We start from the raw sequence: 24,434 nt of genomic DNA, 5'->3' as shown, positions 1-24,434 counted from the left end.
CTGCGCTTGGCTTCCTGCACCTGCTGCCTTTCAACTGCTTCAGCAGCAAAGTCCACACCGGGAACTGGCTACTGGACCAAGGAACACCTCTGAGAGATCTCGGAAATTGCCTCAGGAATTCTCAGCTGGGGGAGGGACCTTTAGGTATCACTGCAGGAGAGCAGGGCTCAATCTTTTCTCCAATTTAAAAGCAGAATTTCTTCTTCCAAAAGGTACAGCGATCCCCATAGGGAAAGCATGCTTGCATCTGCTGGAGACGGAGAAATACTGAAGGGCTGAGGTCACTGCAGGGGTGTATCTAGGGTGAAATAGTGCGTACTAATTTCAATTTAGTGCACACTAATTTTGATTTAGCACACAATAATTGGAAATTAGTGCACACTAAAAATTAATGAAACAAACCCCTCCCTCCACAAAATGGGAAAGATTTAAAAAATGGCATGAAAAGAATGTTTTGGCTGCACATTCCTACCAATTACCAAAGTCAGAGTTAAAACATAAATTGCAGGGCTGGGCCAGGACTTAGGCGCAGAGTGAGTGTGTGGGTCCTAAGCATGGAGGAAAGATGGCTGCTGCTACAGTGGCGGCCTTTACCAGCCAACTGGCAGTGGATAGGATGCACCTCTCCAGCCGAACAGAGATTCTCGGCCACCTGAGCATGACCTTCTGAGGAGGGGCAGAGTCAGCAATGTCCACTTAGGGTACCAGAGGTTAAACAAAGCATAAAGAAAATAAAAAAGCTTTCAGAACTACACCTAAGACTTCACTGAGAAGTTCAATTTACGTACATTAATGTACCAGTTCATGAGATCACATTTTAATACACATTCTAAGTAAAAGATCTTATTGTGCACCTCAGCTTGAACATTGTGCTGTACTTTCATCTTCTTCTGTGGTGCACCATAAGAGAAATACAAATTGAAGATCCAGGATTAACCCAGCTGCATTTCTTCCCACTGCACTGAAGCAATTCTTAGGTTAGCAATGTTGTGGCAGGGCGAGGGGGGGGGGGGGGTGGGCCGGAGTTTCTAAGCTGTGTTAGGGCTTTACACTGCAGTAAAAAAGGCTTAATGCAGAGATAATGCATAGCATTTCAAACATTACACATTATCTCCTCCCTAAAAAACACAGCACGATGCAGATATTTAAATGAGCTGAGTTGCATGCAAACACATGTATTTTGGCTCATTACTAGTAGATCATATGCTAAAATTTGCAAATCACATTATCTGAAAAAGTTATTTACACTTCAAGACCTTAAGAAGCATAGCTAACTTTTCCTAGGAACATCAGGATATCAATTTGCATCTTGCTGCTCTTGGGGCTGTCTTAAAGGGTCCGAGTGGCCCGTAGAAAACCATCTTAAGTCTTCCATGAACCCCCTCCAAATCTGTTGAGGTGGCGGGCCTTAAGTGCACAAGTACCTGTGCAAATACGTGCTCAAGACTAAGTCGCAGACGTACACTCTCAAATCTAGACCACAGCCTTACGTGCACAAGTCCCCGCATATGCAACTGCCGCACGGCGAGAATGCGCGCGGGAAAAGAGCAGCTGCCATGGCCTACCACACAGTTAAGCAAAGCCTGCCTAAACCTTCAGCGCGTTTAGGCCCAGATCCATTTAACATCCGGCACCAAAAATCTTCAAAGGCCTGAAGAGCTTCTCAATAGCTCAGGCTTCTTGACTGGCTGAGAATCCATGAAGACTGGGGCCTAGAGCCAGCATCCCCCGCTGCTTGTTCCGCTAAACAAGTTTTGCACATATGCAAATACCTAACAAGCCTCTGTTCTATTGAACCAATGCTAAAGAAAGTTAATTCTTAATAGAAATCCAAGGGTTATATTAGCTTCACTAGCTGACACTTGCAAACCATTTGTGGAGCTATGAGTATTTCTGTACCAATACACCTGTTCCCTTGACTGTAGCACGCTCTCCCCCCTCCTACCAGCCAGACCCCAGCACTCTTCCCCCACCTCATCTCTCTCCTCCTAGGATGCCAGCTAGCGCTCCCCATGGCTCATGTAAGCTATCTGACTTCTTTCAGTCTGCATTGATGGGCAGACCTCAGTGGCTCCCTCGGTTGTCCTGCCCATGCAAGCCCTTTCACTTTTTGCAGGCTGTATTGGGAAGCAGCCTGCTGCCCATGTCCAGCTGTGTGGCTTTATAATGCAGGGAACACCCAGTTGTGGCCACTGGCATACAGTATGGCGATCTGACAAGGCACCATCAAAGGAATATGCATGATAATGAGAGATACTAGAATCTGTGAAAAGATTAGAACTGCAGTGTTGTTTTTCAATAAAGATCTTTTCTAAAAAAAACAAAACAAAAAAACCCAAACAAGAAAAGCATTAAGCAAGTGTGACATTTACCTGTCCAGAACAGTATCACTATAGTTTGCAGAACTGGTTTCACTCAAAATGGCATCAATAACAGAGGCAGGATCTTCTGCATCACTCACTGGCATGGAATGCAGCTCCAAGGCATTGCTTTCTGCTCCACTGGGCTTCAAGGAACAGTCAGGGATTTCAGTTGCATAGCTAGGTATGGGATGATGGTCCTCTGGGGACTGCTCTTCAGTGAAATGATCCTCCCTGTAGAAATATGTTAGCTCTGTAATTACAGCATCTGGTATTCAAAGCCAGTTTCACAGACAAGGAAGTTTAGAAACCAGCTTCATACAGCAGTGACTGTAATGCTATCAACCTTTGGCTGGGGTGGGGAAAAACCCTAACCTGTGTGTATGAATGAATGGGTGCCTGCCTGGAGGTCTGGGTGTGGGTGTGAAAATGAATAGAAACCTGCCTAGAGGTGGGGAAAGCAGTGTGAGAATGAATGGAAGCTTGCCTTGGGGGGGGGGGGGGGGGGGGGGGGCAGTGTGAGGGAGCCAGTGAGAGACAGCATGTGTGTTTGTGTGACAGAGAATGTGAGAATGAGAACCTGTGTGTGAGAGACAGGATGTGGGAATGAGAGCCTGTGTGTGACAGTAAGACAGCATTTGAGAGAACTGGTGTTTATGCATGAGAGAGCATGTGAAAGTCAGAGCCATGTGGCCACAACATGTGAGAGTGGGAGCCTGTGTGTGTGAGAGAGTACCTGAGAGAGAGACAGTGTGAGATAATGAATGCCTAAGTGTGTGTTTGAGAGAGGAAGGGAAGAAGACAGGTAGAGAGAAAAGAAATAGAAAAATAAAGAAATCCTGTAAAAGGAATTGGGAAAAGACCGAGAAAGGGAACATAGGAAAAAAAAGTCTGGGACCGACCGATTACAGAAATAAGATCAGACAACAAAGGTAAAAAAAAAATTATTTAGAATTTTTAGTGATTGGCATATTTTGCCTTTGGGAATGTGCATTACATATTTGTATTTTGTTCTCTCTTCAGAATTCCACTGTCAAGAGTCTGGTTTCTTGGCCTTTCCATTTTATTTTTGTTTGCCTGCTTCTGATTCTAATTTGTAGTCCCTTATTCTGTACTGGGTAAGGATCTGTCTGTGTTCTGCATGTGTGATTGTCTGTGTTCTGCATGTGTGACATGTAGAATTACATGTCTACTGGCATGTAATTTTTCTGTGGGGCTTTGGAGAAGTAGGTGGTGTATCAGTGTTCTAGGGCACGGTATAATATTTACATTGCTGACGTATCATAGATAAGGCTGCTGCTGTTTGAGTCCTGAGACAGTGCTGGTATATTATGGCAAGGTTTTAGGTGTCTTTTTTTTTTTTTTTGCAAGGGTTTGTGTTACTTCTCAAAGTGTTTGGCAGTGAAGGGTTTGCAGTTACTGAGATGAGTGTGTGTGTGGAAGAGGAGTATTGAGTGAGTGTGCATGTGCGTGAGAGTCTGGGGAGTGAATGAGAGGCAAGAGAGCGTATGAATTTGGAGAATAAGTGTGTATAAGTGAGAAAGAGTATGAAAGTGAATATGCAAGTGTGTGTATATGCTGCTCCAATGTTCCCTCTAAGGATTGGGTTGCTGTGAGCAAAACATTGATAGGCTTTTTGCATCAAAGAAAGTAGTGCTCATGAGTTTAATAAAAACAAAAATGTTTGCTCACGAGCAAAACGTTTTGCACACAGCAACCCAATCCTTAGAGCAGAGCTTTCCAAAGTGTGTGTCGCGACACTTTAGTGTGTCGCCTGAGGTGTGCCGGTGTGTCGCGCAAGCCCGGTGCACGTGACACACCAGCAAGTGGGAGCCAATGCAGCCGCCGCTGGACCTCATCCCACTGGCGGCTGAGCAGTGAAGTTTCGCTGGGCTGGGCTGTGTGCCGGAGACACACAGCAGGAAGATCGGCAGGGCCGTGGTGGAGCTTACGTCACCATGGCCCGAAGAAAAAGGGCACGTCTAAACATGCAGGTGCTCCTCCTCCTTCCTGCCCACGCGGCCCCGGAAGAAAAATGTTGCTGGAGCCACACAGGCTTGAAGGAGGAGGAGCATCAGCCACGTGCAGAAGAGGAGCAGCGATGTTGCAGCGGGCGAGAAGAGGAGGAGGCCCGGTAGCAGGGTCCCCACCGCGGATCGGCCCGCGAAGATCAAGGACGCTGCTGCCGCGGATCGGCCCGCGAAGATCAGGGACGCCGCTGCCGTGGATCGGCCCGCGAAGATCAGGGACGCCGCTGCCGTGGATCGGCCCGCGAAGATCAGGGACGCCGCTGCCGCAGATCGGCCCGCGAAGATCAGGGACGCCGCTGCCGCGCATCGGCCCGCAAGATCAGGGCCGCTGCAGAGCCCATCTTGCAGTGACCCGTGAAGAGGAGGCCCAGAGGTAAGAGAGAGGCTGAGGGCCCGTAGAGTGCGTGTATGAGATGAGTTGAGAGATTGTGTGCGGGAGTAAGGACCTGAATGTTACACGGAAGGATGTAAGGCCGTCTTTAAGTTATAAAGACATGGAGACTTTGATCATATGAACATCTTTAAAATTGGAATTTAAGACGTAAGAGTCTTTTATGATATGGAGTCATGTAAATAAGATGAATGTATACGCCTTATACTTGCTTCAAATTTTGGAAGAAATGTGAATGGTAAACATTGGAGTAATAACAGGGAATCGCACGCCTGAGGTTAACAACACGGCGCATATGAAACGTTCATGAGGGCGTCCGAAGCTTTGTGGGGATTATATGCATCTCAATGACATATGCATACTATAATGCTTTGAAAACATCATTTCGATACGAGATAGAGAATCTTTGAGAGGAATATCAATAATTTAATGAAGACACGCTGCAATCCATCTAACTCGTCAATTGAGGAGTAAATTGTTAAATATTGTGAATATTCATCTATAACACCACAGTGTCTAATTTATAGAGTTTCCCTGAGGAAGCCTGTTAGTTCAGGCGAAACGAGAAATCTCGTCGGGAGCATTGTATAATGTGTTAGTGGTTCTTTGTGAATATCTATTGGAGAACAATATGTATAAAGTCATATGAATGCATACGTATTGAGGGTTTTATGGATGAATGGTGTGAATGTAATAAGTGAGTGTGGATAATGATAATGTTTATTATGTATTTGTTAGGTTTTAATTAATTAATTATAGATGCACAAGAAGTCCACACAGAGCACAGACACATCTGTATTAAAAAATGTTTGTATATTGAATAAAAAATATTTTGTTTGGCTTTGAATATTGCCGAGTTTCCTCTGGTATACTCTCTGTTATGTAGCAGTGCCCAATGTTTTGTTCTCTGACTCCATCTGCTGGTAGGGATTGTACAACCCACTGGTTTGGACTGATCTGGGTATGTTCAGAAAGGCAGGCTTGCTACATAGGTTCTGAATTTTTTTTTGCAAGGTTTTCAGTAATTTTTTCAGTTGACATCATAGCAGTGCATATCGTTAGAATAAGTGACTTTACTTTGAATATCTGTTTTTAAATATCCTTTTATATTCTCCATTCTAATGTACAATATATCTGGTAATTTGCATGCAGTATATATATTCATGCTAATGCCAATTGCATACATGTATGTGGGCAGGGGAGGGGGTGCAAGGCTGAAGGTTCGCTTAGGTTACCGAATACTCTAGCACTGGGCCTGCCAGCACATAGATATTGGGCCTTTCAATTTTCATTCATGCTGTTTTAACAATAAATCAATTTCTGCAATTCTAACATTTCAATACTCTGCTCATTGATTTGTTTGTCCTTGCTTGTGTCAATTTTGTATAATTCTTTAACGCATGATCCTCAAATATACCTACTGCGTTAGTACAAAAACTTCCTTAAAGTTGACTACAGTCCATTAGCATCCTTACCAACAACCCTTATTTGTCTTGGCTGGAGAAACATCCTCTGAGGCATTAGTGATATCTTTAATGACAATACCATCTCCATCTTCCAGGAGCTCTATCTACAAGTTAAAGAAATAAAAGCAGGTCTCAGATGTATTGAGAGCATATAATCTTTCTTTGCTTTGTATGCTATTGCTTTCTGATATCAATGCCAAAATCTACAAACTATAAGCTTTTCAAAATAATTAAAAAATCACAGGACTTTACCATATCTCCACCTTCCACTTGTGTGCGCAAATACTGACGGCTGAACTTTGCAGGACTGGAATCTGATGCATCTAGCGTCAGTGACCTGGAAAAACAGACTGGATAGGTAAATCCTTGATGTGGAAGCAGTGTTCACAGCCTCTGAGAGTGAAGGCAGTCATGGGCATCATTAAGGGCGACACCTGGTGGCCGATCTACAGCTCACAATACAGATACTGGACAGAACCCTGTTGAATGGCTCTCGGTCTTGGGGCCACTACTGCACTGACCAGACTAGGAACAGTGAGAGGGAGGGTCTATTAACCTAGGTGAAACATCCCTGAGTAGTTACGAAGGCAGGCTCATGCACCACATCTCACTACTGCCGGGCCAACAAACTCCCCCCAAAACCCCAGATGCATTTCACACAGCTTTCTCTGGTTCCTTATTTCTCCTGAATTGGTGGCTGTCCTTTTTGTTTGCTGTGATTTCTTACAAGCTTCTGGGCATACCTCTATATATTATCTCACTTTCTAACTAGCTGTGGAACTGAGCCATCCTAACTGGTCCCTAGGATGCTAGAGCAGAAGGAAACATCACACAGATTTTGACAGTAGTAGGATTTCTCTATTAGTTCACTTGAATGCATGGAAATAAAAAAGGTTAACAAAAAATAAAAGGTGAAACCTTTTTATTGGACAATGTAACCTTAGAAATGTATCTTTATAAGAAAATATCTCTCCTTTCTATGACATAAAATGTTAGTTTTTATATACTAAATTAATCCATGTAAAAGCTAAAATGTCTAAAAATCAGTTACAAGGTGAATTCTTAAAAAGTTACCTTTTTCTCTTTGCTCCCACAACATAGTTTTGCTGCACCAAACTTAATATGAACTGAAGAATCTAAGGAAACAAAATGACATGTTAAGACCTTTGCAACCACAGTCTGCTTCTGGAATTTGCATAATATATGAAGGATTTAAAGGTAATTACAACCTGATAAATACTACTACAATTTATCATTTATAAAGCGCTAATAGATGTATGCAGTGCTATAGCAGACATATATATAAGATGGTCCCTGCCCCATAAAGCTTACAATCTATTCAAGACAAACAAGAGTCCATGAGAAGAGCAGATATTGTAGAAAAGTGGTTAGGATTTAGAAACAGCCTCAGAAAGGCGAGTGTTCTAGACTGATCTGAACATAGCTAGAGGAGAATGACGCAGCGACTCGGGACGTCTATTCCAGGCATATGGTGCATAAAATTGAAAAACACAGAGGTGGGAGCTGGCAGTGAAAGGGCACAGATAAGAGTTCAAAAAGAAGGATGCAGTGAAAAAGAAGAGAAGAGAAGTAATAAGGTGCTGCAGAGTGAATGCATTTGTTGGCCAAGAGAAGCTTGAACTATGCAGAAGCGGATGAAGAGCCAACATAGTGACCTGAGAAGCAGCAGTTAAAAAACAAACAAAACAAAACAAAACAAAAAAACCTCTTCCTACATTCGTCTCAAAATGAGCCCCCAGGCTCTCCAGAGTCTGCAACCTTACCAACTTGCTTTTGGCAAAATTGACCACCCTGACAAGATTCTGTGACAGGAAACCACCCTGGGAACGGAGTCCTAACACTTGTCATTTGACTTTGCCCAACTCAACAAATCATCCATGAAAGTGAACAGCTGTTGCCACATCTACCATCACTTTGGAAAAACATGCGCTGAAGAGCTGCGAGCCCAAAGGGGAGGGTCCAAAACCAATAATGCCCCCCCCCCATACTTCCAACAGATTCAAAGATGCCAGATATTCTCTTGTCCAGAACACAGCAACCAGTGTCTCCATACGAAAATGGGGCCCCCGCAAGGATACATTCCTTATCGTCAGATCCAGAATGGGTTGGAATGTGCCTTCCTACTGGGGCACCACACAAAGTAAATGGCGCAACAACCCAGAACTCCGTCCTTGTTTGAACCACTGCAGCCAACAAAAGACAATCTGGCGTGGACCCTACCACTTCCCTTTTTATCTGGGAGAAACCATGAAAGCCTCAATAAGTGAGAAAAAAAAATCTAAGGCATAGCCTTCTCAGACCATAGAAAGAACCCACTGGTCTGTCGTTACCTTGGCGCACATTCGTAAAACTGGGACAACTGGTCCCCTCTTCTGATTACTGAACATTGGACTGATTGACCTTCGCAGAGAGCCCTCAAGCCCATCTGAGCTGAAAACCACACTCTCCTGAGTATTCCACTGAACTCCCTGAAAGGATTGAGACTTGATAGATACTCTTCCCAGGATGATACCACCAGGCTTAATGAAACTTCTGTCTACTGGGAAAAGGCTAATGGGAACCCTTAGGCTTACCCCCTGGCAATTTATTAGTCTGAGACTCTCCCAGTTGCTTCATCTACTTGTCCAAATCCTCCCCAATGAGTTTCCCCTTGAAGGGGAGGTTACCCAGTTGAGATTTGGACCACACACCCACTGCCCAATTGCGCAACCATAGCAGCTGTCTAGCGGACACAACTCATCCCAAATTCCTAGGTGCTGTGAGAAGCAAATCATAAAAGGCATCTGCTAAAAACTAAGCCAGTTTTGAAGCATTTGGCTTCCTTTTGCGAAAGGGATTCCTTAGAGTCAGCCATTGGAATCTGTTACAACAAGCGCAAACACGCTTGAGACAAAATCTACTAGACACAGCTGCCCTGAGTGCTAACGCCAAAGTGAAAATCTCTATGAGCAGTGCAGCCCTCAACTGTAGTAGTCTTGTTAGTAGCTGCTGATATCAAGGCATCTAACCTGGGTAATCTCAATAAACCTTAAGACATCTTCCGGAAGAGGAAAGAACTTAGCCATGGGCTCCGCTTACCTTTAGGCCAGAATCAGCTGCAAAAATCAAGACTTCGACAGTACAATGAAAAGGAAAGGTCTAGGAAGGGGCCCCTAAAACCCTCAAAATGGGATCCTCTTCTTCAAATTCCGGCTCCACTTGGCTCCCTTTAATCTCCAGCTCTGCAAAAGCCTAAGCGATTATGGTGTGCAACTCGTCCCTCATAAAAAGTCAGACCACTTTACATCATTCTCCTCAGCAACAGGGATTTCACCCTCTCTAGAGGGGAGAGGGAAACCACAGAACCCTAGAGAGGGTCCCCCCTCAGGGAAGAACTGATGGAAACTGCACCTTTTTATTGAAAATGCTTTGTGATTAAGCACCTCAAATTCTGGGGAGTTCTTATCTGCTAATTTTCATTCCTAGAATACCACAGATTAGTCCAGATAAGTGGGCTTATGCATCCCTACCAGCAGATGGAGGCAGAGAACAAAAGCTTAGAGGCACTGCTACATAATGGAGAGTGCCACCTACAGTCCCCTCAGTATTGACCTGTACCCAAGCTAAGATGTTTATCTCCAAACCTCCAGGCTCTCTTCCTCTAAAAGAGCTGGGGAACAAGTTGGAACTCCCAATCAAACTGAGCCCTAAACTATGGGATCTTGAATCTCCAACAAACAAAAAACTACATACAATTATTTCTGCAGCACAAATTTAAATCCTGTATCCACAATCAGGAGAGGTCTTTCAAAAATAATCATAATGGGACGGGAGTCTGGACTGATCTGTGGTATTCCAGGAATGAAAATTAGCAGGTAAGAACCAATTTTCCTTTCCTGTTCATATCCCAGATCAGTCCAGACAAGTGGGATGTACCCAAGCCCCTTTACATTGGGTGGGATCCCGAAAGACCTGCACACAGCACACCTTCCCCAAAGGCGCCCTTCCTCTGGGGCCCTGACATCCAAACGGTTGTGCCTAGTGAAATTGTGCAAAGAGGACCACGTTGCTGCCCGACAAATCTCCTGTGGAGACACCAACTGAAATTCTGCCCAGGAGGCTGCCTGTGCCCTAGTGGAATGCACCCACAATCCCTAAGGAATCGACCGACCTTTACAAATATAGGCTGAAACAATCTCCTCTTTCAACAAATGAGAAATTGTATTCTTAAGTCACTTTGCAACCCTTATTTGGTCCACTGATTAACACAACTCATGGTCCAAGGTCCAAAAACCATCAGTCACCCTGAGATATCTTAGGAGAACTCGACGCCCCCCTTCCTCGGAGGCACCTCAGCCCAGGACTTCTTAGCCTCGCCCTGGGCCGGCCAGTTCCTTCCTGGCAAGATAGGCCTCATGCATCAGCAAAACGATATCTGTGGAAAAATCGCCACGGTTCCTGGGCACCAGGTCCTCCCCGGCACCCGCTGATACATCATCCCCCACTATCTGACTCCTGCAGCACAGGAGAAAGTGGGGGAGGGGAGTCCCTGCCTTCCTCATCCATGGCAGGACTCCTACCACGTGGAGCCAAGATGGTTGCCGTTTCTTTGACCCAGGTCCTCTTGCACAGGACGAGCAGCCCGAGTGCAGTGTCTGCCCCTAGAAACCTGTGTTGAGGCTCGTTCGCCTCCAGAGACACAGGCAGGGCAGAGATGGGCCGCATTGAGGCGAGAATGCCTCCCCCACAGGCCCGACAGGATTTCCCGCACTGAGAGATGGCATGGTGCACACGGCGTGGCTCATGGCTAAAAATAAACCAAGCAGGAGAAAAAATAAAGCCGCTGCTGTTAATGCCGCTGTCCCGGCTCCGGGTGCTGAACGGACAGCAGGAGCCACACGAATTCATCCTCACCCCGATGCTGAGCAGACACAGCAGCACAATGGGGAGAACACACCAACCAGCAGCCCTAAAAAGCACACAGCCTCCCCAACCCCTCAAAACAAAATCACCCAAAGGCATATTCTCCTGATTCTAGGGCTCCAGGACACTGCAATAGGCTGGCTTGGGTGGGAGGCCCTCAGGGGGAGCGAGGGAACCAGGACCCCTGGCTTTCTTCTCCCCTTGGAGTCCAGGGTAGAGGCTGGCCGGGGATATCCAACCCCCCGCTCGCCCTGCTCAACCAGAGGGATGGCCCACAAAGGAACCTAACACCTCTGGGAGCTCTGTCCTTCAGATCTTCTATCTTCTGCTTAACACTAGACTGATCTCTCTCCTTTTCTTTTTATAATTATCAGACTGCAGGTTTGCACCTATACCATCTACTGGAGACCGAGAAATACTGAGGGACTGCAGGTGGCACTCTCGGTTATGTAGCAGTACTTCAAAAGTTTTTGTTAAGAACATAAGAAATTGCCATGCTGGGTCAGACCAAGGGTCCATCAAGCCCAGCATCCTGTTTCCAACAGAGGCCAAAACCAGGCCACAAGAACCTGGCAATTACCCAAACACTAAGAAGATCCCATGCTACTGATGCAATTAATAGCAGTGGCTATTCCCTAAGTAAAATTGATTAATAGCCATTAATGGACTTCTCCTCACCTTTTTTGAACCCAGCTACACTAACTGCACTAACCACATCTTCTGGCAACAAATTCCAGAGCTTTATTGTGCGTTGAGTGAAAAAGAATTTTCTCCGATTAGTCTTAAATGTGTTACTTGCTAACTTCATGGAATGCCCCCTAGTCCTTCTATTATTCGAAAGTGTAAATAATCGAGTCACATCTACTCGTTCAAGACCTCTCATGATCTTAAAGACCTCTATCATATCTCCCCTCAGCCGTCTCTTCTCCAAGCTGAACAGCCCTAACCTCTTCAGCCTTTCCTCATAGGGGAGCTGTTCCATCCCCTTTATCATTTTGGTTGCCCTTCTCTGTACCTTCTCCATTGCAACTATATCTTTTTTGAAATGCGGCGACCAGAATTGTACACAGTATTCAAGGTGCGGTCTCACCATGGAGCGATACAGAGGCATTATGACATTTTCCGTTCTATTAACCATTCCCTTCCTAATAATTTTTAACATTCCATTTGCTTTTTTGACTGCTGCAGCACACTGAGCCAACAATTTTAAAGTATTATCCACTATGATGCCTAGATCTTTTTCCTGGGTGGTAGCTCCTAATATGGAACCTAACATCGTGTAACTACAGCAAGGGTTATTTTTTCCTATATGCAACACCTTGCACTTGTCCACATTAAATTTCATCTGCCATTTGGATGCCCAATCTTCCAGTCTTGCAAGGTCCTCCTGTAATGTATCACAGTCTGCTTGTGATTTAACTACTCTGAATAATTTTGTATCATCCGCAAATTTGATAACCTCATTCGTCGTAATCCTTTCCAGGTCATTTATATATATATTGAAAAGCACCGGTCCAAGTACAGATCCCTGAGGCACTCCACTGTTTACCCTTTTCCACTGAGAAAATTGACCATTTAATCCTACTCTCTGTTTCCAATCCACGAAAGGACATTGCCTCCTATCCCATGACATTTTAGTTTTCTAGAAGCCTCTCATGAGGGACTTTGTCAAACGCCTTCTGAAAATCCAAATACACTACATCTGCCAGTTCACCTTTATCCACGTTTATTAACCCCTTCAAAAAAATGAAGCAGATTTGTTAGGCAAGACTTCCCTTGTGTAAATTCATGTTGACTGTGTCCCATTAAATCATGTCTTTCTATATGCTCTACGATTTTGATCTTGAGAATAGTTTCCACTATTTTTCCCAGCACTGAAGTCAGGCTCACTGGTCTATAGTTACCCGGATCGCCCCTGGATCCTTCATCTGCTGGTAAGAATGCATAAGCCCACTTGTCTGGACTGATCTGGGGTATGAACAGGAAAGGTCGTTTTCTCAAATAACCTGCATTGCAGAGGTCCCCCCTGCCTTAGTCTGCTGACCACAGGGCCAATGGGCCCAAAGCAGCATCCCAATAAGCCACAAGGCAGGACTTTGGCCCAACAGTACCCATAGCCTCTGCAAGCCATGCTGCAAAATGTACATGAGAGCAAAAGCAAACCTGGTCAGTGAAAGGTTCTTCCTCTCCGCACAGCAAAACACTATGACTTGACAAGCCTGCATTATGGGGCCAGATGCAACTGAACTTCCCTCCTATCTGGCCACAGAACTCCTTGCTGCTATAGGTTTACTTTTTTTTTTTTTTCCTTAAGGGGCAAATCTCCTGAAATTAATCCAGAGGGAATACTCCCCCAATACTTCCCTTTGGAGTCATCAGAGGTCCAGAAGGGATTCTAGGAGAAAAGGGAGGAGAGTCCTGGGAATGAGGGAGCCAGCCACACTGGCTATCATACCCTCCTCAAATCCAGAGCTAGAGACAATCAAGGGTCACTGACCCCCTGCTCTACCAGGGGGGATGGCCCCAAAACAAGATCCAACACCCCTGGGAGCACTTTTGTCCTTCAAAATGTCTGACTGCAGGATGGCCACCCCTATCCTTCTGCTGGAGTGAGAGAATACTGAGAGACTACATGTAGCACAGCCACGTAAATACCAAGTGTACAGCAGAATTTTTGTTCTGTCTCCAACTGCTGATAAGACAGAAAAACCCATCCATCTGGACTTGTCTGGTGGAAGATAAGGAAGCCAAGCTTCTATCAAAACTATTAATCCCTCAGCACACTAACAGCCAGCCAAATAGCCAAGCTCCTCCTAAAAAGGAAGGCTCAGCATATCTTTTGTCTCTTTCTTGTGACTCCGAGCATAACGCTAGCGATCTGATGCAGTAGGACGCTCACAAATCCTGCTGCATCATACCTAGAGCTTCTGATTTTAGGTTTTAACCAGTTAGCACCAACAAAGCAGCCCGAATGCAAATGCTCACTGGATAAAGACTGGAGAAACACCACTTTCCCTAAGTACTCTTTCATTCCTTCCCTTGCCTGCCTTGAATCATCCTCTCTGATGTTCCACTCTGACTCCTTCTCAGCTCAGAAACGTATTTCCTGATTCAAATGGAAAAGGAATCCAGTAATAGCACCTGCACTACAAGATGATGACAAGCACCACATTTCTTGAACCCATAAAGAACCCCTAATTAGCAGGAAAAATAAACACTTAAGTGTACCATTTATAAACACCTAAAAACAGAAGTTCTAATTCTACCTTAGTCAGCAGTTTCTGCTGCTGGCTGTGCTTCCGCCTGAGAACTGCCACCTCCTTCCACAGTGCTTTGTTTTCTCTATTTGAAAAAAAAAAAAGTGAGTTAAAAAGAATTGTTAAATTAAACCCATTTTATGCAAAGCAGTGAAGAGATATATTTGCCACAAACCACACTATCAAGGTCTGTTGATATGGGGACAATCCCACAGACGACTCCCTCCCCCCTCTGCAGGGAAAAGCTGGGGCGGGCAGGCTGAGGTCCGCAGGGTGATTTCATTCTTAAATCCCTACACATTTAACCCAAATAGTTTGCACCTGTTAATGTGTCTGGGTTAAAGCAACTCCCACAACATTGGCTGCTGGTGAGTTCCCTTTGAAAGCTGGCTTTGAAGCTGTGAATTGGCAAGTGAAATTTATTGGGAGTCAAGGGGGGGGGGGGGGGGAGAGTGGGAAATAGACCTCATAATATAGCAGGAAACCAACTCAATTTCAAACTTGGTAGTGAAGTAGTCCATGCTAGTGTCTCAAAAGCTCTTTATTTCTCTTTTTTTTTTTTTACATGTTAGCTTTTATATACTTACCCTGGACAAAAACATGAAAGGTTGATATTCAAAAGCCAAAAAGAGATCCGTCTAAATGGCAAAAACAGCATTTCAGCCAATTATCTGGTTAGAGTTTAGCTGGATAATTCAGGGGTGTTCCAGGGATGGGTGGGAGGAGTTAAGGGGAAGCGCAGAGTTAGCCAGAAAAGTTATCCGGCTAACTCCGTATTCGGCTAACTCAGGTCATGCCGCTAATTTGTCCTAAAGTTAGCCAAATAAGTTTATCCGCCTAACTTTAAGATGGCTGGGTATACTCAGCAGTGCCAAATATACCTTGCTAGTTAGCTAAATAAGGTTATTCAGCTAACTAGCTGAGCCGCACAGTGGCTGAAAATGGATTTCTAAATGTTTAAATCTTTATTTTGTACATAAGTAAGAGAAATTTTGCAGTATCTTTACTTTCTCATACTATCCAGTTTTATGTCCATGTTAATCTGCTCATCTCGCATTTCCTGGACATCAATGAGTACTCGCTGTATCTCATCTGGGGAGAGTTTGGAATCCTCTGATCTCACCACCGAAACCTGGAATGAGAGAAAACAGTGCAAGGATGAGTACATGGCTCTGGCTGCCTGAGGGGAATGCAGGATGAGTCGACTGTGCAGCGCTGCCCTCACCTTACGTTTTATGCTTTCCAGCAGCTCTGCCTTCCCTTGCTTGAAGAACGGGTGCTGGAATTCAAGTGCTGAGCCCTTTTCTGGCTTTATCAGTCCGTTTTCCAAACTGACCACTTTTCGGAAGCCATCTGGGTATCAGGAAAGGACAACAGAGAGGAACCATTTTATGAGACCTTTCTAAGTTCTCTCTCATGGAACAATTTCTTTTCTGGATACCTTACAGGAAACATGCATCTCATGCCAAGAGACGTTGAACCTAACTCTGGACCTGATGTACTAAAAGGTTGTTCCCTTTAGTGTATAGGCCCGGGAGGAAGTGCCATGTATTTTAAAGCAGTGTGAGCACACAAGGCATGGTGCTAGTTCCTGCATAAAAACCCAAGTGCATATTAATACATACTGCATATAAAAACTTCAGTCACACTTCCTTATCAATTAATATCATTAAGATTTCAAGTTGTCTTTCTAAAACAAAATATTTTCACAACAGTAAGCACATGCACTAAAGCAAGAATATCCAAAGTTGGTTTGATAATTTTTTTGCCTACTGCAAAAATGCTGAGACTGAAAAAGCAGCAGTTTACTGAACTATTCAGAATCAGTGGACGCCATGTGCCAGAAAGAAAAAGAAAATTCAAAAATCTAAACCTGCAGAGATTTCCTGTGATTCTCTAATGTAAAAAAACAATGACATTAAAATATGAATTAGCAATAGCAAGACTCGTATTCAAGTCGCACAGTCACGCGGGCTTGGTATCGGTCCTCCAGCCAGCATTCAGCAGAGAACACTGAAGCATACGCCCTCATTTTGTCAGAATACAGTTAACGTCTCTCTCTCACAACCTTTTCACGTCAAACCTCGCAAGTAATATCCTTTGCCCGTATCAACCCCCGCCACCCAGTCCAAATTAATGTTTTAGCCAGCATTTTCTTTCCCATTTTCCTAGCCATTCTATATAATGTTTCAGTCTGTTTCAGGATTTATGTCATTCCAATCCTTGAAGAACTCCAAATAGATAAAAAGGTGGGTAACTTGTCCCTGCATGATGCTGGCAGCCATTCCATTTGCCATTCCACATGTGCCTGAGCAACGATGCAGCTCCAGGAGTTTGCTTTTTTTTTTTTTTTCCTTACCAGTGGCTTGCTGTTTTGCACCTTGCTGCAAAATTTACTGTGATATTAGCCTGAAACTGTAAGATCTCAACAGTACATCTTAAAACCAAGAACTAGGATGCTCAAGTATGGTGAAAAGTGGCACTACATGGCTGAAGTACTGTATTTCATTGGCAGGGGTTAAATCAAGGTCCCTCCCACCCTCTGAACATTAAAGATCCTATGGCACTTTTCACAAGAATAGAGATGGCTAACCATGTCGTTGCGAATAAATTCTAATAGCAGTTATGTTGTCTGGCATGCCAAAATTCCCCAGTGAAAACTACCTAATTATTCTTCTCTTCAGATAAGATGCTCTTGCCAAGCTCTGTACAGCTAATAGAATGTGCCATGCAAATGCACTAATATAATAAAACAGAGGGAGGCAACTGTGGTCCTCAAGCACCACAAGCCAGTCAGGTTTACAAGGTATCCATACTGAATATTCATGAGATACATTTGCATGCATCACCTCCAGAGCATGTTAATGTAGCTCATGCATTTTCACTGTGAATATCCTGAAAACCTAACCAGCATGTGGCACTTGAGGACCGGAGTTGCCTGCCCCTGAAATATATTATCCAAATAAATATATTTTGGATAGCCCAGAAAAAAATAATTTCAACAGGTGTGTCCAGAAACCGGAGCTCATCTCTTATTCAGGAAGCAAGTACAGGGAGCTGAATTTCAGCCAACTGCTTCCCCCTGGTGGTCATTCCTATGAGTGAAGTAGCAGGGGTGGATTTTCACCTTTATTCTTTTTTAAATGAAGTTTATTTACTCACACTTTACAATAGAAAAAAATGTAATTCGCTTTTGGAAAACTTTTGTCTCTAGTTACATATAGTCTCTTAAAATATTAATCTGTGTGTGTAATATATATATATATATATATATATATATATACACACATACATTCTTTGTGGATGGGGTCTCTTTTAGGATCCCAGTGTATATTTGATAGACACCTCTGACAGGTGGAGACCAACCAGCCAGTTGAGAAACAGTTCACTAAGTCACTGGTCAATCTTTTTCTTTGCATGTTGCTTGCTGGATCTGTATTTTTTCTTTCTATAACAAAAACTAAAATGTGTTTTTTTAAATTTATTTTTTGTTTAAAAGGGAGCCTAGTCACACTGGCATGTTGTGCAGGAAACAAAAGATCTACAATTAAAGAGAATGCAACTTTTTTATGGAAAATATGCACTATAGGTGTACAGTGCTAAATTTTAGTTAAATAAAAACTTCTAGGCACCATATTTAAGTTCCTTCTTTATAGTATTCCTTTGCTCCAAAAGACACAGAGCTGGCCTATGAGCTTTCTTTTTTCAAGTGTCTTGTTTTCAAACAGAGTTAAATCCCTGCTACTCTAGTCGTGTTACAGACCAGGTTTTCCAACCTGCAGGCTGTACGTTCCGAGGCTGGGTTTTAATATTTTTGGGTGCAAAGACCAGCTGCAAGTGATCCCTTAATTAAAGCAGGGCTTCTGAAACCTGTACTGGTGACCCCACACCCAGGCTTTCAGGATACCCACAATGAATATTCATGATGCCTATTTTAATAAGGGCTCCAGAGGCGATCCAGGAAAACTATAGACCAGTAAGCCCGATGTCTGTGCCGGGCAAAATGGTAGAAATTATTCTTAACAAACTCACTGGCCATATTGATAGACAGGGATTAATGGGGGAAGAATCAACATAGTTTTAGCAAAGAAGTTTTGCCTTACCAATCTTTCAGAATTTTTGAAGGTGCAAATAAAAATGTAGATAAAGGCGAGCCAGTTGATATCATATATTTGGATTTTCAGAAGGCATTTAACAAAATCTCTCATGGAGTCACACCTCAGGAAATTAAAAAAAGCATGGGATAGAAGGCAATGTCCTATTTGTGGATTAACTGGTAAAAGACAGGAAATAGAGAATAGGGCTAAATAAAATTTAATTCCCAGACCACTAACCCTGGGCCCCCCAACCAGAGAGGCTGGCATCCATGGTCACCACCACCCAGTCGGGCACTTCCAGATCCATACCTTTCTCCAGATTGTGCTGAGACAGCCACCACGAGAGACAGGACCTGGCATCCTCCGGCAATGGAAAAGGAAGCTGAAATTCCTCCGAAAGCGGATTCCAATGGGACCCTCTGCAGCGGGTGCATGTGAGCAAAGGCCCATGGAACTAACTCCATCATAGAAGCCATGGAACCCAGGACCTGCAAATAATCCCAGACCCTGGGAATTGACAGACACTGCAACCAAAGGATCTGATTCTGCAACCTGACTACCCTCTCTGTAGTCAGAAATACCTTCCCTATCCGGGTATCAAAGCATGCCCCCAGATACCTCAACCACTAGGAGGCTTCAAATTACTTTTTGCCAGATTCATTACCCAGCCTAATGAATCCACTACTCACTACCTATAGTCTCTCCTTTCAGCTCAACAACTCAGAGATCGTGGTTCCAGTATCAGAGGGACTTCAACCCTGCTGGGCTCTACTTCCAGTCTAATAAAGAACTATCTGTGTTTGTCTCTATACTCCAGCCTAGCCGGTGGTCCCTCTCAGGATCTCCACTTGAGGGCGCTGTCAACTGCCATCGGCCCAGGGATTCACTATTTCTACTAAGTGTTACTCCTACATTAATAAGAGCGGTATCATCATCTACCACTCTGTGGGAGCCAACCCACATCAGACCATCACTCCTCTCTCCGCGGAAGCTGATCTATATCAGATAGCTATCTCCCCGTGGGAATCATACAGGTTGCTGGTTCATCTTCTACAGGAACAAGGCATAACAGTTGCTACTCCTTCCCTCTGGATGAGCAGAGCACTAACAGATTGCTACTCCTTAGTAAGATCCATACAGAGTGCTACTTCGCCCCCTGGCGGGGTAATCATTTATAGCTTGTTAACTCCTCCTTCAACGGAGGTATCCAGCATCCAGATTCATAACAGATTACTAACTCCTCCCCTCTGGGGGAACAGATCTATAACAGATTGCCAACTCCTCCCCTCTGGGGAGTTGGTCTCTAACAGATTGCTAACTCCTCCCCTTTGGGAAGCTGGTCTCTAACACCCCTTTCCTGAGGAGTACTGGAACAATGGCGCGCAGGAGATGTAGCCGATGCAAAGTATCCCACACTGCCCTTCGTTTGTACCAGGAGATGCAGCAGGAGATTACAAAGGTGACCCTGAGTGGACGAGATAATTCTAAGGCCTAGCCGTCTCTTACCACCTCCAGGACCCACTGGTCCAACGTGATCCTGGTCCATTCCCTGTAAAAGGAGGGACAACCTCCTTCCGAGGAAGCGGACCAGCCCGCTTTCATTGACCCATCTTACTTCTGCCTCTCCCCCTGGGTCCCACTGTCCCTTGGAGGTCTGCATTGGGCTTGAAAGGACTGCTGCCTGCCAGAATTCTGTTTCTGCACCACCGGCCCAGGGCTTCTGCCAGTGTGAAACCTTCTCGCCTCCCGGAATTGAGCTCAAAGAGGGAAAGATTTCTTGGGGGTTTCCCTGCCCTCAGGCAATTTATTAGCCTTTGACTCCCTCAACTGCTTCATGAGCTGCTCCAGATCCTCCCCAAACAGCAGCTTGCCTTTGAAGGGGAGGATAGACAGCTGGGCTTTAGATCACACAGCCGTCGACCAATTTCGTAGCCACTGGAGCCTCTGCACCGCAACGGCAGAGACCATACTTCTGGTAGAAGTCCAGATCATGTCACCACATAGGCCACTACTGCTTCCAAGCGGTTAGCCTAAGCCATCTCAGTCGCCGTCCCCAACTGCTTATCGTGCACCTTTCTAACCCAGCACAAACAAGCTCTCTGCGTCAAGCTTCTGCACACTGCCGCATGAAGGCTCAAAGCTGAAACCTCAAAAAGCCTCTTAAGTAGAATTTCCAGTTTCTGATCCTGGATATCCTTCAGAGCAGCCAAACCTGCCCCAGGGATGGTCACCTTCTTGGTAACCATGGAAAGCCCCGCATCCACCTTGGGAATCTTCCACGATTCTAACGTTTGTTCCGGCAAGGGATATAACTTAGCCATAGCCCTGGCTACCTTCAAGCTGGCTTCGGGAGATTCCTATTCCTGATCCACCAACTTCTTCACCTTCTTAGGCCATGGAAAGACCTTAGGGGCCCCCGTAATCCCTCCAGGGCTGGGTTTACCCCTTCATTATCCGAATCTTCCTGAGTGACCTTAATCCCCAGCTGGGGATTTAGCAGGCCCAGCTCATTCCTATGGAACAGGCAGACCACCCGAGGATCGTCACCGTCCGTGATCGGAACCTCATCCAGATCTTGCATGCTCCCCCAACGCACTAACAGGATCCTGGTCCAGTTCCTGCATCGGATCCACCAACATGCTAACAGAGTCAATGGCTGGATTCACTGGACCTCCCTGCATCTGATCCGGATCATCATTCTCACCTGACGTGTCGTCTTCTACTGCGGACCAATTGAGACCCATGAACCGCAGGATCCCTCTGGACTCTGCATGCCTCCGATCCCTAGGCTTCTTAGCTGTCCAGGACTTCCTGGGCAAAGGCCTCTTTGTCCCTGCTCCTTTCCGGCCAAATAGGCCTTATGGAGCAGGAGGACAAAATCCGCTGAAAAAGCTTCTGGATCCGATGAAGAAAGGTCCGGGCCCGTGTACCCCTGCGTCTCTTCCCTTCCCCTGCCACCAGCAGGGTCTTGCTCCGCGGGAAACAGCGAGGGAGGGGAGTCCAGAGGATCTGCAACAGCAGCTTGATTCCCAGCACGTGCAGACAAAATGACCGCTGGCTCCTCTGATTCCCCCCTCCGAAGCCTCCAGAACCGGCTCAGCCAACCTCGTTCTCCTGCCGCACTCCAGGGGTCCCACAGAGGTCCCAGCCCCTCCGGAGACAAATTTCCGGCAAAACATGGTCGAATTGATGAGAGCCCTTCTTGAACCGCAGGTTTTATAGGGCTGGCCTTGCTCATCATGCAGCCTTCAAGGCGAAGGCTAGGGTGGGTCCGAGTGTGGCCCAGTGAGGGCCCCTGATGGCAGGGAAGCCAACTAGCAGCCAGTATCATTAAATACCTTTTCTAGTTCCACTATGTCTTTTTTGAGATTGGGTAACCAGACCTGCACACAATACTTAAGTGTGGTTGCTCCATGGATTAGTACTGTGTGATATTTTCTGTTTTTATTGTCCATTTGTTTTCGGATCATTCCTAACATTCTATTTGCTTTTTTTTTTTTTTTTTTTTTTTTTTTTAACACCGCCGCACACCAGAGCTGTAGCCAGGCAATTTGGCATCTATTGCCAAGTAAAAAAGTGTGCCCTCGTCAGGAGCTTGGAGGTTGTCCATTTTGTTTAACTTAAAATATAGCACTATTATTTATAATCTATAAGTGAACATAAGGGTGATCCTGACTCCAAAAGTGTGATCCTTATGACTGTATGACTGTGACTCTTAACCTCTACCCAAATGATTATTTATTTGTTCTTTCATTCAATTTGATATACTACTTATAACAAATTTCTAAGCGATGTGGAATAATTATGAAATCTACTAGCTACCTCAACATATCTATTTTATTTATAAAATTTGTTAATCGCTTTCCAGTTTTTTGGTAAAAATTTCCAAAGCACTGTACATGTTTATCTATCACATCAAATCATACAAACAACAAAACAATGTACATCGTTTAAAACAATAAAATAGCACATCATGTTACCATCCCTCTATTACAATCATAAAAATACCCTAGCAATTCAGACCTCATTTCTAGACCCCTTAAGCTTAAAGAGCATTCCCAGGTTTAATTCGGATGCTCTGAATATTCCGAATTAATATTCCAATAAAAAAAACCTTAAACAACAGGGGTTGAAAAAGGAGTGTGTGCCTTTAAACAATAATGTCATGCCTTTTTCTCTTCTGTTGAATTATAAGATTTTTAATTATATTAAACTAATTAGGATCTAGACTTCATTGACAACAAACTCTCTCCACTACCACGCACATTGTGATGCACCATAAAACCGTGACAAAAGCACACTCGGAACCTTTCTAGCAAACTGCCATACTATAACAGCACTAACACTCAAGACTCACACAACAACCTTACCTATGAAAGGGCAATACTACAAATATTATTACAGGCCCTAGAACACCAATGACCCTTCTGGAAAAACAGAAGAAGCTATAGATGCACTACAAGGAGCAGAATCCCTCACCAAGGTCACACAAGCAAAACAAAGCTGACCCTTACCTAATACAGAATAAGGGACCGCAAATTAGAAGCAGAAACGTGCAGATAAAAACTAAAATGAAAACCCCAAGAAGCCAGACAGTATGAGCAGTGCAACACAGGAGAAACAGAAATAGAAATGAATTTCCACCTAAGAAATGCACACTCTCAAAGCTGACATATTCCACTCTATAAAAACTGAAAATAAAATGTTTTATTTTCTACCTTGGTTATATAGTCAGTTTATTTGATACTGGTCTCTCTTTAGGTCTTCTCTTAAGTTATTTTCCAGGATCACCTTTCCATTTCCCATTTCTTCTCTTTCCTCCTGTATTCTTCCCTTCCTTTCCTACCTCTGTCTGTGTCTCTGATCGTTTCTTTTCAGCTTTTTCTCCATTTCTCTTTTCTCTGCCTCTCTTATCCACACACAGCTAAATTTCATCACTTTTCTTCTCTCTAACCTTCCAGTCCTCAGTTTCCAACTCTCATCTACCTACCAGCTTCCTATCCCCAACCCTCACCCATTCCCATATCTTTCATGCTTCCCTAACTCCTATTCCTCCTGTTTTTCACCCATTCCTTAGTCCCCCATTTCCACCCTCAGTACTTAACATCTCCTCAGTCTTCTACCTTCCTCTGCCTCCTATCCCTTCCCCAGCCCCTGGTCCTTCCTTGTCTCTCATTTCCTCCCTGACCTCTTTCTTCTGTCTCTTGAACCCTGCTGAGCCTCCTATTACCTCTTTCACTGCCTCTCTCACAACATCCAACTCTCTTTCCACTGCCTCTCACACTTGCTCCAGTACTCCAGGTCATTCACACCCTCACTCATACCTTTCCCAGCTCACCTAACACACCCCAACTCATCTCCATCCAATTGCCGAGTTCTTACTATCTGCCCCAAATCCCTGCTCGGTCTGCATCTACAAGCCCTTGCTCTGTTCCCCCCACTCTATCTCAGATTCCCTGCCCTTCTGAATCCACACATCCTTCAATTCCCCCTAGTCACCAAGACCCTCTACTCTCCCACCCTTCCCTAGTCCCCGCTCTTTCCCTGCTCGCCCACCCCATTCTTCTCCTGCGTTCACCCCAGTTCCTATTCTTTTCTTGCACTCCCATCCCCCCAGACACTATTCTTCCCTTGCCTTCCCCCCAGTTTCCATCCCTCCCCACTCTCACTCCTTAAGTCTCCATTCTTTCTCTATTCTCCCACCGCAGCCCTCATTTTTCTCCTACTCACCTAACCCCAGTTCCCATTCTTCCTTTGCTCGTTTTCACTTGCTCTCCCCTAATCTCCAAGTAACAGTCCCCATTCTTCCCCTGTTCTGCCCTCACAGTCCCTGTTTATCCCTTGCTCTCCTATACCCCATCTCCCTTTTTTTTTTTTTAACCTTATCTCTCCCCCACAAGTCCCCATGCC

The 24,434-nt window shown here is 44.7% G+C and overlaps 1 protein-coding gene across 2 annotated transcripts in view; it reads right to left on the bottom strand.

Annotated features, from left to right (window-relative positions):
• Window positions 1–24,434, bottom strand: part of LOC115094344 (heat shock factor protein 3-like) — an 80,300-nt gene that overhangs the window by 37,230 nt on the left and 18,636 nt on the right. For both annotated transcript variants that reach the window (XM_029607297.1, XM_029607296.1), the window contains exons 3-9: window positions 15,653–15,780; window positions 15,435–15,559; window positions 14,437–14,512; window positions 7,322–7,383; window positions 6,500–6,584; window positions 6,257–6,351; window positions 2,373–2,594 (exon numbers count right to left, since the gene is read on the bottom strand). In XM_029607297.1, the coding sequence (XP_029463157.1) occupies window positions 2,373–2,594; window positions 6,257–6,351; window positions 6,500–6,584; window positions 7,322–7,383; window positions 14,437–14,512; window positions 15,435–15,559; window positions 15,653–15,780 (793 nt within the window). The remainder of the gene's footprint in view (window positions 1–2,372; window positions 2,595–6,256; window positions 6,352–6,499; window positions 6,585–7,321; window positions 7,384–14,436; window positions 14,513–15,434; window positions 15,560–15,652; window positions 15,781–24,434) is intronic.

This window comes from Rhinatrema bivittatum, chromosome 6 (genome assembly GCF_901001135.1).
Source record: "Rhinatrema bivittatum chromosome 6, aRhiBiv1.1, whole genome shotgun sequence".
Classification (NCBI taxonomy): Eukaryota; Metazoa; Chordata; class Amphibia; order Gymnophiona; family Rhinatrematidae; genus Rhinatrema; species Rhinatrema bivittatum.
This window is presented reverse-complemented; position numbering and strand designations above follow the sequence as displayed.